Below are 15,088 nucleotides of genomic sequence, written 5' to 3'. Positions count from 1 at the left end.
TTATATTTCATAACCCTGTTTGGGGAAGAGAAACTGATTAATTTCCCTTGATAACTCTTGTTGTGGAGCAGGTGAGAGGAGGGCTGACACAGGCAGGTGGGGCAGTTGGGAAAGGGTAGTGACAGTAAAAGCTTCGGTCAGAACAGCAAGGATGTGCACTTTTGTTTTTCACTTTGCTTCCTGATGAGACTTCTAGTGCACCCAGAAGTAATGGTTGAAAGCCAATCCAGGAATGCTAATAGATCCTGATTTACTCGTGGCTCTCTGGCTCCTGGGGATCTTGCAGCAGGCCAAATGGGTGGCAAGACCTGATACAAACAGGCATGAGTCTGTCTCAGTGAAAGAATAAATCCTCAAGGAACCCCCAGAGTACATGTGGATTTGGGGTCTCCCACCTCACTGTGTTCAGAAGCCAAGACCTTAGGGAACATCTGGGTGCGTGTTACGTGCTGCTGTTTGCAGCGGCCTAACCTCGGCTCTGTTTGTCTCGACAGCACGTGAAGGACATCATCCTGCAGTCCAACCCGCTGCTGGAGGCCTTCGGGAACGCCAAGACCGTGCGCAACAACAACTCCAGCCGATTTGTGAGTTCCCCGCTTCCAAGCGCGTTGCCCCATCCAACAGGGTGATACTCTCCCTCGAGGTCACACCCCAAAGCAAATGCAAGCTTGCCACGTATCAGGAGGCCTTCCTTTTAGTCTTGTCTTCATTCTCTATGTCAAGTTGCTGTGGCTTCGATTTGCCCTTTCACCGGAGTTATTTCTGAGCCTTAGGAATGCAGACAAAATTGTTTTACAAACCTTTCTCCACTGGAGCTGTGTTACTAAGAAAAGTGACAGTCATTAAAGGTGTAAAAGATTTTTCCCCTAAAGCTATGAGCATAGTAGATGGGATCCCAGGGATGACTGGCCACTTGCACGGACTGGACTTGTTAGAGCTTAGTCTGTGGACACTGAAGAAAGCGGACACTTGCACTGCCTGGGCCCCTTGGACAGAACCTTCCTGCTCCCTGTCCATTAGCGTGAGCTGACCTCCTGCCCACCCCTCTAGCCCTGTGCATTTGTTTTGTGTATACTTACATAATACCAGGATACCCAGAAGTGACTGAACCTGGCTACGTGGGTTCCTTGGCAATGAAAATATCAACCACACGCACTGTCGTGAGTGACCACTCTGACTTTTCCATCTGGGTGTCTCCTGGGTGGGGGAGGGGGGTGAATTGGAATGCTGGCAGGTATAATTTATCCATGACCAAAAAAAAAGCCACATTTAAAAAGAAATTAAGTGCTTACCCAGTAGCCTAATTTATATAGACTTGGTATCTTATTTCACCCACAGATTACGTCTGATACTAAAGCATGTAAGAAGCGATCTGTGAGGCTGGCACTGGGCCATTTTAAAATAAATAAGTGGAATTTCAGAGAATAACAATTTCTTTTTCATCCATGACCTTGGAAAGAAGTTTCCTTTTTAAGATTTTTATTTTTATTTGAAAGACAGAGTCATACAGAGAGAGGGAAATATCTTTCATCCACTGGTTCACTCCCCAAGTGGCCACAACAGCCAGGGCTGGGCCAAGCTGAAGTCAGGATCTTCATCCAGGTCTCCCACATGGGAGGTGCAGGGGCCCTTGTACTTGGGGCATCTTCCACTGCTTTCCCAGACACATTAGCAGGGAGCTGGATAGGAAGTGGTGTACCCAGGACTCAAACCAGTGCCCCTAAGGGATGCTGGCGCTGCAGATGGTGGCTTAACCCAGGGCACCACAGCATGCCCCTTTCCCCCTCCTGCTGCTTTTTAATTTTAATTTATCTTAGGGAGCAACTGTTGTAGAACAGCAGGTTAAGCCACCACTTAAACACCTGCCTTCTAGGCATCAGTTCGAGTTGATTCAAGTCCCAAGCTGCTCTACTCCAATCCAGGTTCCTGCTAATGGGCCTGGAAGGCAGTGGATGATATTCCAGTACTTGGGTTCATGCCACCCATGTGGAAGACCATGATGAAGTTTTTGGTTTTAGCCTGGCTCAACCCTGGTTATTGTGGGCATTTGGGAGTGAGCCAGTAGATAAAAGCTCTCTCTCTCTCTTTCTGTCACTCTTTCAAATAATGCATAAATAAATAAGTCTTTTAAAAAAAAATTTATTTAGAGGCATATCAATGGGAATACCTGGCACAGTGGGTTAAGGCCCCAACCTGCAGTGTGTACATCCCATATGGGCGCCAGTTTGGGTCCTAACTGCTCCACTTCTCATCCCGCTCACTGCTAATGTGTTTGGGAAAGCAGCAGAGGACGCCCCAAGTCCTTGGGCCCCTGCACCCATGTGGGAGACCTGGAGGAACTCCTGGCTCCTGGCTTCAGATCGGCTCAGCTCTGGCCATTGCAGCTATTTGGGAAGTAAATCAGTGGATGGAAGACCTTTCTGTCTCTACTTCTCCTTGTAACTCTTTCAAATAAATAAATAAAATATATATATATATATATATATATATATATATATATATATATATATATATATATAAAGAATTCTCATCTACTGTTTCGCTCTTCAAATGCCTGCTGTGACCTCTGGCTGGAGCCAAAGCCAAGAGCCAGAAACTCCAGGTCTCCCACGTGGGTGAGAGGGACCCAACTCCTTGAGTCATTACTGTTGCCTCACTGGATCTACATGGGCAGGAAGCTGGAGTCAGTAGCCTAAGCTGGGTGTCAAGCACAGCACTCTGATACAGGATGTGTGTGTCCCAACTGGTGCCTTAAACACTAGGCCAAAAGTTCACCCCAGAAGGCAGTTTCTGTGTCCAAGAGAGTTACTGCTGTGCTCTCAAGTGGTAATTGTCAGGGTTCCTGATGGATTCTGTCTGTCCAACTTAGCCTCACTTTCCTTGATCCCCGGGATTATTCAGACTGTTTACTCATTTGTTCATCTCTCATATTCTTTGGCTTAGTGCCTGGGTGGAGTTATCTTGAAGAACTTGCTAGGTAATGAAATAGGAAAAAATGGAAGCAGATTTTCCAGTTGATCTTTTTACCCCAGTTAGCGGTCTACATCTGACATATGACATGGATTTGACCAGACTTAACCCTTGAGTCACCTATCACCTGCCCTCTTCCCTCCCTTAGAAAGTAGAAAATAATTAAATTAATATTTCCCTTAACTTTTTTTATACAAATTGTTCTTTATCTCTGGAGGAAATGTTACTTGATTTTTATAAATAACAAAAACTGAGTATTGATGGCTGTTCTGATTACAAAACTTCATACAGCTCTAATGGAAGACAGGAGAGTGTGTGGGGATGGGCAGTTCAGATGCACACACACATGTGTGTGTGTATACATGTAGAATCACAGTCATTGCCTGTGGCACCCATAATGAGTACGTACACTTCAAACCGTGTACCATTTGCTATCTCTCAGGTGAGCAGACTTTAAGATTGATAACACAGAAAAGAGTCTATTGGCTAAAGACCGACACATTCCCCAGGAGAGAAATTTGACGACATTTTTCAAAATTTAAAATGCTCACTATCATTACCTAGTACTATCAGGATGAAGTATCTGTCCCCTGTTATACTTGGGGTCTTCAAAACATTCAAGGAAAGGTGCATATTGTAAAAAATCTGTATGTGGATTTCAGAATTTTTTACAACAAAATAAACTTATATTTTAATTCCATTTTCATAGACTTTTAAAAGTTTTTCTCATTTACTTATTTTTTAAATATCCTTAAAATCCATAATAAATCGTTCAGTTTTTTAAACCTGATTAGAGCAATGTTTATAATATGGTCTGTTTTTGTTTTAAAATGTGTCAATTATGTAAAACCTAATTAAGATGTAGGTAAATCAGCATTCGAAATATAGTTCTGTGGCTGTTTGGTAAGAGAATATGCAAGTGGTATCAGGGTGAGATGCTGGATAATCTCACTTTAGGAAGTGGCTATGTATTATGAAGCATAAAAATTTAAGTTAGAAAAACTGTATTATGAAATAACATAATATCAAACATAATAGATTGAATGCTTATCTGCTCTGGCCCTAGCTTAAAAAACAAAACTTTACAAAGAGTTGCAGCTTTTTTCTATTTAATTATCAACAAGGAACACCCTCATCCCCTGTAAAATGTCCTGTCTTTATCCCTGTGGGTTGCTATAGAGCCATCCTAAATGTTTTGACTTTTCTTTTAAGAGTTTCAACTTTTGTATGATTTGGAATGTATATAAGTAGGTTATTGCATTAGTGCTGTGGTCCTCAACCTTGACTACATATAAAATCACATTTAAAAAAAAAAAAGATTTATTTTTTGAAAGGCAGAGTTAAAGAGGTTCTCTCCCCAAATGGCTGCAACGACTGGAGCTGGGCCTATCCCAAGCCAGGAGCTTCTTCTGGATTTTCCACATGGTTACCGGGGCCCAAGGACCTGGGCCATCTTCTACTGCTTTCTCAGGCCACCAACAGAGAGCTGGATCAGAAGTAGAGCAGCCAAGATTCGAGCCAATACCCATATAGGATGCTGGCACCACAGGCCAGGGCTTTAACCTGCTATGCTACAGCACCGGCCCCTAAAATCACACATTTTCCAAAACTCTGCTAGTCTGTAGAAATTTTGGTTTACTTGATGTAGGGAGCACCAAAGCATTTTTTGAAGACTGTCCAGAATCAAGAATCTACAGCACCTGCCCTTGCCGGGTTTGGTGTCCTGTGTCTTTCATTTTCCCTCAGCTGATGGGGAGCCAGGAGCCAGGCACTGAACTGTGTCCTCCAGAACATGGCAAGAGGAAAAGACAATAAAGGACAGACAGTGTTGGGAGGACACAGTTGTATGGGCTCTTGTTCGGGATTCCCCAGGAACCACTATCATTCGAGAGCACGGGAATTGGTGATTCTCTGTGCTTCTGGGTGTTCACTTTTGTTTTCGGAGCAGGGAGGAGGACGACTCCTCATTTACAATATAGGCCATTAGATCTGTGTGGCCCATCTGACACAGCATGCGCTCACGTGTCCTCGTGCACCTGCAGGGCAGGCACAGGCCTTCTCTTGCTCTGAGTCCCTGGTCCCAGTCCTAGACCCGAGGCCAGCTCAGTCCCTCCACAAGATGGGCGGATTCAGTCAGCAGACACTTGTTAATATTCGATGTGAACACAGCCAGGCTGGTGTGCTCTCCAGTTTGGCTTTGGACCACACCATTCCCTAACTTGTTTCCTTTGTTGAAATGTACTCTGAGGGTGCTTGTGTTTCTGAGGTCTGCAGCAAAACCAAGTTCTAGTGAGAAGAAAATATATCTTGACTTATTCTGGCTACTTCCCCAACTAAATTCTAGAATTTTATTTTCTTTTGCTCCAAGCTATCAGTCATCAAAAGGGAATATTAACCACATTAATCACAAAAATCTCTAGACCTACAAGTAACTAACTAGAAAGAAGCTTATATATAAGGAAGTATTAGAAAATTATAAAGAGCTCAACGAGCACACATAGATTTATCAATTTTGAACATTTTTCCATATTCATTTCATATGTAAATATATGTATGTATAGGCATACTATTTTTCTTGAAAGCAGGGGTGGATGTATTAAAATCATATGATGTAAGATTCACACAGTGAGTGATTTCCTCCAAAAGAGTCTGACAAGGGTTTCCTCTTGTGAGATGAAGGGCGCTGTCGGACTTTACTGCCCCTTTCTTTACACATTCTGATTGGGTAGACCAGCACCCACTAGGTGAAGATGGGAAGGGAATATAACATATCCTTATTTAGCTAGAATGTAGATTCTCTCTCTCAGTACAGGATTATGCGATTGGACAAAAGCCCAAGTTATTGTGTGATAGGAAAAGGTGAGGAAGTCGACAAGAACCAGGAGCAGTGCCCAGTGTGTCTTTCATTAACAAATTTCCTTGAATTATACACTGTATTCAAAGCCTGTTTGGATCATCATGTTTTTGTTCACCAACCATTGAAGGAAATCCCTAACTTTTTTTTGCAGGGAAAATACTTTGAAATCCAGTTCAGTCCAGGTGGAGAACCAGATGGTGGAAAAATCTCCAACTTCCTTCTGGAAAAATCTAGGGTGGTGATGAGGAATCCTGGAGAGCGGAGTTTTCACATATTTTACCAGGTTTTCCCTTATATTTTTCTTTCCCACTTTGTATTCCTTGTCTACATTCGGAAAAACAATTTTCTCCCAGCCTTCAGGTTTAGACAGTCTGGTTTTATTTATTTATTTATTTATTGCTATGGATTTATTGCTACATATGTGCAAGCCGCTGTGCACAGAAATTGTGAGACTGTCCCTACCCTTGAGGCGAGTAAGTTCTAATTGAAGTAATAAGGCAAAATTCCCCGAAAGTTAAATAATCAAGAAAGTGTTGACGTGGTTTCAAAACAAAAGTAGGAGTGTTTGATTTGTTGCCAAGAGGGAATTCACATGGGGCGATTTGGCCCGGATGGTAAAGAGACATGCAGCACAGTCAGGGCCCGTGACACAGAGAGGAGGGTGACTGGGCAGGGGGAGGCAGGTGACCAGAGCCCAACCCTTGCAGGAAGAAAATCGAAAACTAATCAGCCAGCCAGGCCCCAGCCAGTTTGCAGGGACAGGATGTCTCCAGACGGTAAACTGCTCTGGGGAAGGATTTGAAATTGATTTGGAATATTTATTTATTTTTCTATTAATCCATCTATCTATTTTTTAAAGATTTATTTATTTTATTTGAAAAGCAGAGTTAGAGAGAGGCAGAGAGAGAGGTCTTTAATCCACTGGTTCACTCCCCACATGGCCACAATGGCTGGAGCTGCGCCGATCCGAAGCCAGGAGCCAGGAGCTTCCTCTGGGTCTCCCATGCAGGTGCAGGGGCCCAAAGACTTGGGCCATCCTCTATTGCTTTCCCAGGCCATTGCAGAGGGCTGGATGGGAAGTGGAGCAGTTGGTACTTGAATAGCACTCAGAAGGAATGCCAGTACTGCAGGCAGTGGCTTTACCTGCTACGCCACAGCACCGGCCCCCTAGCTATTTATTTATAATCTGAGAGACAAAGAGCTCCTATCTACTATTTCATTCCCCAAATCTCCACAACTAAGCTGGTTTGGCCAAGCTGGGCCATACCAGTCATGAGCTGGGAACACAAACCAGGTCTCCCAGGGGATGGCAGGGATCCAATGATCTACGCCATCACCTGCTACCTCCCAGGGTTTGCATTAGCTGGAAGCTGGAATCAGGAGTAGGAGCTAAGATTCGAACTCAGGCAATCCAATGTGAGATGCAGAGGTCTTACCCATTAGGCCAAATGCTTGCCCCTAAACTTGGGATCTTTAATACTCAGTCAGAATGTTTCCACCAAGACCCTCAGGGGGACCTGGAGCTAAAGCAGTGAGCCAGATGCTTTCAAATCAGCAATCATCCATCAACCAAGTTTTTAAAATGTTTTTGAACTTACAAAAAACAGAATGATGCCATCACCAAATTGTTTTAATTTACTTGTTAATTTTTTCTATATTAGGAATCCACAATAGACTGCCTTGGAAGAAAGGCCTGGTCACTGTTTTTGCAGTTTGATTTTAGCTTGAAGATCACTAGATTGGAAGGAAAGTGAGCTCTGGCATAGCTCACATTCAGTCTTTTCAATCCCAGTGACATCTTCAGTGACGGCACATCATTCTCCTAGATGGTGTCTGTTGGTTGAAAAAGTACATCAGTGACCAAAAGCCTCTGTGAATTCAGTTGTGCTTTTAATTGCACTAATAAAAGCCACGTGTACAGATGAATAATTCCATGTATTGCACACACAGGCCATTATTTATTGAGTACTAGTAGAGGTGCATACTGGAAGCCAGGACCCCTTTCAGTAAATGGCGAGCCTGCCCACCTCTGGGAGTCCCTTGTCCCCCCCGGTCAGGAGAGGCTGGGAACCCATAAACTCAGGGATTCAAGATTCTACCCTAAAAGTAATGGTTAGAGCTGTGGAATAGGTGAGATTCCTGTAGCAGTGGATGTGGAGTGGAAAACTGCCCACACAGGTCATGGGGAACAGCAGGAAGCCAGTGTCGCCCACAGGGAGGCAGGCAGAGATGAAGGCAGAAACCCAGGATCTTGGGGTGTCAGGGGAAGCCCTAGGGGGTAAGAAACAGGATCAAGTGGTCAGAGCACAGAGAGGGAAGGGATGGACCCTGGGGAACAAGAATGGGCAGCTGGGTTTAGCCACTGGGAAGCAGCTGTGAGAGAGGTTTCTTCAGAGCTGTGAGAGAGAAGCCAGAATTCAGGGGGCGCCAACCTAGTGGGAACTTAGAATCTGTAGCTCAAAGAAGTTCAACATCAATGGAAAGCATCTAAGGGAAAGCAAAGAGCAGCATGTTTGTAGGTGGAAGAGCATTAGAGGGGATTTGAAGGTGCCAAGGAGAGAGAGAACGTGATCAGAGTGGAGAAAAGGCGGAAAAGGATGGAGGAATGTTCTTGGGGGGATCGTGGGGGGCGGGGGGTGGAGAAATGCTTGGGTGAGTCCAAAAGATAAGATTTGGAGGAGACTGAGAAGGTTGCTTGAGACGTGATAGGTCAGCGATTGAGATGAGGCCCTGTTACTTGCAAGGGGGAGAATCGTGGACAGGAGCTCCCTCTGTTTTCTTAATGCACTGGGGCCCTGTGTTGGTGCAGTTGGGTCATGTGGGCTGGGCCCATCTCTTCCACTTCTTCTGTGACCTGTCTTTGAGAGTTGGAAATCCATGACTGAATATTTACAGACCATTGGTAAACTCCACCAATCAATTTTTTTCTCTCCTTGAGTTGATTGTTAAACATTTCTCAGCACATCCTCGTTGGAACACTTTAAGAGAGGGTCCTCCCCAGACATCGGAACTAGAACAAAAACTTCGGGGACAGTCAGTTGGGCAGGAAGTTTCAGAATTCCAGAGGGTGGGGCCTGTGGCTGTTTCCTAATGTGACCCTTGCAGTGATGAGCACGGGGGAGCCAGCTCCACTTTACAAAGCCAGCCAGGCAGGGACTAAGTAATAATCCTCTGTTTTGCTTTCTTGTCTTCCAAGGCCTCCCAGGTGTGGGAGTCCAGTTGCTTCACTGGGTAGGGGAAAACCCTCAGCTCTGCAGGTCTCCTCCAAGTTAGCTATCAGAATGGGTAGAAATGACTTGAGGTTGCTACAAATAGTACATATGGTGGAGACGAGGACCACCCCTGAGTTTGGAAAGTGAGGGTAGAAAATCCTTGTCATGTGGGCTCGTCAGTGGTGGTGGTAGGAACGGTGAGGTGACTTTGGGTGCTTTGTGGTCCCCGTCATGGTATATCTTGTGTTCTTTTTGCTCCAGCTCATCGAGGGTGCCTCAGCAGAACAGAAGCACAGCCTGGGCATCACCAGCATGGACTATTATTACTACCTGAGCCTATCCGGGTCCTACAAGGTTGATGACATTGATGACAGGCGGGAGTTCCAGGAAACTCTGGTGAGTGCTGGTGCAGGGCCAGGCAGGGTCTGCTCCAGGCTGGGCACCGCCTGTGGCCACGTGCAGTGAAGGTCAACCAGCAAAGAACAGTGTGGGGCAGGTGTCTGGCACAGCAGTTAACGTGCCGCTCCATATTGGAGTGCCTGGGTTTGAGTCTCAGCTCTGCTTCCCATTCCAGCTTCCTACTGATGTAGGTACCCTGGAGGCAGCAAATGATGGCTCAAGCACTTGAATCTCTAACACCCATGTCGGAGACCCAGGTGGGAGTTCCAGGTTACTGGCTTCGTCTTGGCCCAGCCCTAATTGTTGCAGGCATTTGGGGAGTGAACCAGCAGATGGAAGATCTCTGTGTGTATCTCTGCCTTTCAAATCAAAAACATGAAAATTATAAAAAAAAATGAGTTTTAGAAATCTGGGGATATCTTTAATCTTTTTTATTACCCTCTTCATTTATTTTCCAATTTGGTTGTTCTAATTTATTTGGAAAGCAGAGGACAGAGAAAGAGATCGATCGATCTCCCACCTTCTGATTTGCTCCTTAAATACCTGCAACAGCCAGGGCTGGGGCAGATCACAGCTGGAAGCCAAAAACTCAATCCAAGTCTCCCATGTTGGAGAGGGACATGCAAGTGCTTGAGCCATTACCTGCTGTCTCCCCAGATGTGCTTCAGCAGGAAGCTGGAGTGGAAAGTGGAGCTGGGATCTGAACCCAGGCACTCCACTGTGCAATGTGGGCATCCCAAGTGGCATCGTAACCACTGTGCCACATGCTCACCGCTCTGATCTGTTGGTGAGGGTTTGTCTGCATCCTCTGTATACGAGTGTGACAGATCGTGGAACAATGCTTTTCTGCTAGTCCTGTTGCATGTAAGTCACTGTGTGAGTTGTGAAACTGCATGTAGTGCTTAGGGGTTGTGTACTGGTGCAACAGCATAAATGAGTCCATGTAGAACTTTCTGGGGGTAGGCTGGTCAGACATTCAGCCTCAAAAGGCTGCATCACCCCATGCCTTTGGGTCAACTGTAAACCAGGCCTTCCCTCAGTCTTAGGACTCAGCTCATGGCCTCCAGCTTCAGCCTGGCCCAGCTCTGGTTGTTGCAGGCATTTGGGGAAGGAGCCAGGAGTGAATGAGAAGTGGAGATTTTGTTTGAGAGGAGTTCATGTGAGTGGAAGAGATGGGAGGTTCAGATGCGACTGTTTCCTGGATGCCAAGAATAGGTGGCATCAAGAGGCCACATGGGCTCAACGGAGCTGGGAAGAAAAGTGCGGTTTTCTCTTTGGATAGGGCTGCCTCAGGTTCAGACATTTCAACTGTTTCTATTCAATTTAATGGAACTCAGAAAGTATACTTAATTTTTTTTTAATTCCTAGTTGAAAGACAGTTCCCATCCACTGGTTTACTACCCAAATGCCCACAACAGCTGAACTGGGCTGGGTCCAGATCTAGAAGCCAGCGACACAGCACAGGTCTCCCACATGGGTAACAGAAACCCCAGCTGCTTTAGCCATCACCACTGCCTCCCAGCGTCTGCACTGGCAGGAAGCTTGGGTCGGGATCTGGAGCCAGGAACTGAGCCCAGGCACTCTGCTGTGGCTTCTTAACCACTCGGCTAAATGCTTACTGCAGACACTAGACTTCAAGATGATGCTTTTATTTCATTTCATTTCCTGGAAATTTTTAATCAAGATCTGTTTGCAAAGTGCAGCCTCTTCTCATCCCTCCCAATGAAAGGAAAGATCTCTTGAGTCCACTTCCAGTAGCTGCAAAGGGGACAGCAATGCCCTTTAGAAGGAGAAAGTGCAACGAGAACCCAGCAAGAACAAGGACAGACTTGGCAACCTTGGCAACCACCAGTTCTATGAGTGTCTCTCCTCCTGGATCCTCCTACTTTTATTCCTGGAGGGTGGCACACTATGTTTAAAGAAAGAACTGCCCTTCCAACATGACTCGGATAAGAACACGTGGGAGTCGTTTACAGGGATCACACTGTATGGGGACTTTTCCACTGCTATCGCAGGCTAAGCCACATACAACTATACAGTTCCACCTATGCTCTGTTCTCTTTATTCCCTGCCTGTAAAGCCAATGACCAGCTTATCTGGAACTTTTCTCTTTGCTCTCCTAGCACGCGATGAATGTGATCGGGATCTTTGCGGAAGAGCAGACACTGGTGTTGCAGATAGTGGCCGGAGTGCTCCACCTGGGGAACATCAGCTTCAAAGAAGTTGGCAACTACGCCGCGGTGGAGAGCGAAGAGTGTGCGTAGCTCTGGCGCGTGGTCATGGGATGGGGGAAATGGGTGGTTAGCTCCCATCAGAAGCAGCTGGCCATATTCCTTTGTTTAGACCTCAAATAGGGTCTATTAGGAAGAGATGAGAACTCTTAAGTGTCCTCTGTTGGTAGAGCAAAGTGGCCTTAGGAGAGACTAGAGCTCCTATGTGCACCTGCTGCTCTCCTCACCACCAGCATCTACCACACCATAGGTCATCAATGAAATCATTTCAGTTTAACATTATCCTCAGAGAAATCTTGCAGAATCGCTCATCTAGGTTTAGAGATGAGATGATAATCTTTAAGGAAGATTACAATAATGGATTAATAATAGAAAAGAATAGCCATTTAATGAAAATCTTTTCTGTACCTGATCTTCATGGCCTGTATTCACCTACAAGTCCTGTAGGGCATGCAACACACATTGATGTAAATATAGAATGCTCATAGGCTCAGTTTGCCCCTGTGAGTTAGATTAGGTTGGGTTTCTGAACAGAGGAACAAATGGACATTGATTGCTGTGTTGACATTTCTGATGATGACCTTAATGATCACATCCTAGTCATTAGATCGTGAAAACATGAATAGTCGTTTTTACTGTTTGGGAGGAAATCAAGGTCCTTCCTGCTAAGAGACATTGGTTACCTGGGCCCACAACCTAGCGCAAATGCCATAGCACATGTCTGCCGCCTCTTGGGCATCAGATGGCTTTCTCGGCTGCTCTCAGAACCCACACATCCTTTAACCACCCAGGAAGACATTTCTTCCTTTCTCAGCATTCTTCAACGATGATAAATTTAGATGCTTAGTAATAAATAGTATCCCACTCATTGCTGACAAGGCAGTTGGGGTATTTCCATTCCAAATAAGGTTCTTTTTCATGTTTCTGTTTTCTTTTCTGATAAAAGAGGGAAGTTCTCCTAGCTTCTGATGTCTCTGTGATAAAGAGAAGACAAATTGTGTTTGCCAGGGAAGGGAGTGGAAAATAATAAAAATGCAAGGCACCCACAGAGCCTTGAAGTGTGAGCCAGTGGTAATGAACAGCCATGATTCTAGGTGGTATGTACACATCCTTGACACTTAATCAATGCACCTATGTGTTGAGTAGGATCATTAACCACTTAAGCTTTTAACATTTACCATTTTGGTTTGGTGGTAATTTTTGTGGAAACAGACCAGGTTTCTCTTGCCGTCTTGGGTAGTAGAAGTCCTTTACAGCATCCTTATGCTTGAGGACAAAGTCATGACAGTGAAGCAGACACTTCTCCCTGGATATTTGCACCAAGGAGTGTTTCCGCTGCTCATTGATATCTGGAGTTAGTGTAGCCCCCTTCAACCAGATATTGAAGGCCCAGGGTTGGCAGCTACCTGTGACCCCAGCTGAAGGTAGCACAGGGATGGAGATCAGAAAATGTCATGCTTGTCTAAACAAAGCAAACTGCAACCCTCGCAATGATTTTCTTCTGCCAATTTTTTTTTTTTTTCAATTTGGTTATACTTTTACATGGCTCAAGTGTGTACACAAAGTCCTCTCATCTACCCCTTTGCCAATCAGCTTATTCCCCTCCCTAGTTGTAAGCAAGGTTTCCAGTCTCTGGTATGCTCCCTTTAAGGAACAACTGCACACATCTGTTCTTCCCCACTGTGCTATGGTCATGGAAAACAACAGCTAACACAGTGTTCTATAGTTGCCTTTTCACTTAGCATTTTTCTTGGAAATTATTTGACAATTTGTAAGGAGCCTCATTTTTTTTATTTTTTATTTATTTGAAAGAGACAGAAAGGGAGACAGAGGAGATTGAGAGAGAGAGGTTTTCCATCCATTGGTTCATTCCTCAGATGGCCAGAATGACCGGGGCTGAGCTAGGCTAAAGTCAGGAGCTTCTGTTAGGTCTTCCACATGGGTGTAGGGGCCCAAATACTTGAGACTTCTTGTGCTGCTTGTCCCAGGCCATTAGCAGAGAGCTGGATCAGAAGGGGAGCAGCCAGGACACAAATCAGCACCTTACAAGATGCCAGCATTGCAGTCAGTGGCATTACCCTCTAAGCCACAAACGCCAGCCCTGCTTCATCCTTTTTATAGCTGCATAGCATCCACTGCTGGGCTACACTAGCAAAGATTAACCAAACATCTGTTGTGATACAGTGAAATGGTTTCTGATCTTCTGCTTCCACACTACTGAGCAAACACTACTGAAATGAATAAGGTTAGTTCTTGTCATCTTGCTCACATTAGTCTTTATGGAATAAATCTATAGAAGGAAGTAGTAGTTCATGCCTTTATAATCAGTGCAGACTTTATCTAGCTGTTATCCATAATATATTGTTTTATAGAAAAAATTCCCATCACAAGTGGCCTATTGAAGCAAAATAGCCATTAATAACAACTTTTGTTATTTGTCCTAAGAGTAATAAAGATAATAGAGTTTCCTTAGTTAGAAGAAAACAAACCTCACTGTGGACTCTTCCGTACCTGTCAGCATGAATGCAGTAAGGTGACATCTGAAAACAAACTTTGCTGGAAAGGTAGTAAATAACAAATTAACCTAAGAATTTTCTTGAATTAAAAAAATACTTGTGGCTGGTGCTGCGGCTCACTACGCTAATCCTCCACCTGCGGCGCCAGCACTCCGGGTTCTAGTCCTGGTTGGGGCGCTGAATTCTGTCCCGTTTGCTCCTCTTCCAGTCCAGCTCTCTGCCGTGGCCCGGGAAGGCAGTGGAGGATGGCCCAGGTCCTTGGGCCCTGCACCTGCATGGGAGACCAGGAGGAAGTACCTGGCTCCTGGCTTCGGATTGGTGCAGTGAGATCTGTCTCTCTCTCACTGTCTATAACTCTCTCTCTGTCTCTGCAAAATAATAATAATAATAATACTTGAATAACAATGGGAAACAAAAGTATAGGTGACAGTCTCCAAGACCAAAGACAGATAAACCATACTCGGAGTTATCTTGCTAGTTCTTTTACATTTATAAAAATGGAATTTTGCCTTGTTATATCCTCTTGGTTTATCACTTTTACCTTAATTATAGTTTCTTTTTTTATTTAAAATTTCTGATTGACAGAGAAGAGAGATGGACAGAGCGATCTCTACCACTGGCTGATTCAGTCCCCAGATGCCTGCAGGTGGAGAGAGGAACTCAATCCAGGTCTCCCACGTAGGTGGCAGAGACCCTGTTGCTTGAGATATCACTACTATCTTCCAGGATCCACTTTAGCAGGAAGCTGGAGTCAGGAATCAGAGCAGGTATCAGATCCAGGTGCTCTAATATTAGATGCAAGCGTCTGAACTATTAGGCTAAACACCTGCCACTACACTTCAGATTTAAATGAAAAGTTAGATCCAACTTTGCTTTATGCTTTTCTGCAGTAGCAGAAATCTA

At 44.8% G+C, this 15,088-nt stretch overlaps 1 protein-coding gene across 1 annotated transcript in view; it reads left to right on the top strand.

Annotated features, from left to right (window-relative positions):
* MYO1E (myosin IE) overlaps nt 1-15,088 on the top strand; it is a 226,062-nt gene that overhangs the window by 127,385 nt on the left and 83,589 nt on the right. The window contains exons 6-9 of the mRNA XM_008268949.4: nt 495-584; nt 5,979-6,110; nt 9,301-9,435; nt 11,562-11,694. Coding sequence (XP_008267171.2) covers nt 495-584; nt 5,979-6,110; nt 9,301-9,435; nt 11,562-11,694 — 490 coding nt within the window. The remainder of the gene's footprint in view (nt 1-494; nt 585-5,978; nt 6,111-9,300; nt 9,436-11,561; nt 11,695-15,088) is intronic.

This window comes from Oryctolagus cuniculus, chromosome 12, assembly GCF_964237555.1.
Source record: "Oryctolagus cuniculus chromosome 12, mOryCun1.1, whole genome shotgun sequence".
Lineage (NCBI taxonomy): Eukaryota > Metazoa > Chordata > Mammalia > Lagomorpha > Leporidae > Oryctolagus > Oryctolagus cuniculus.
This window is presented reverse-complemented; position numbering and strand designations above follow the sequence as displayed.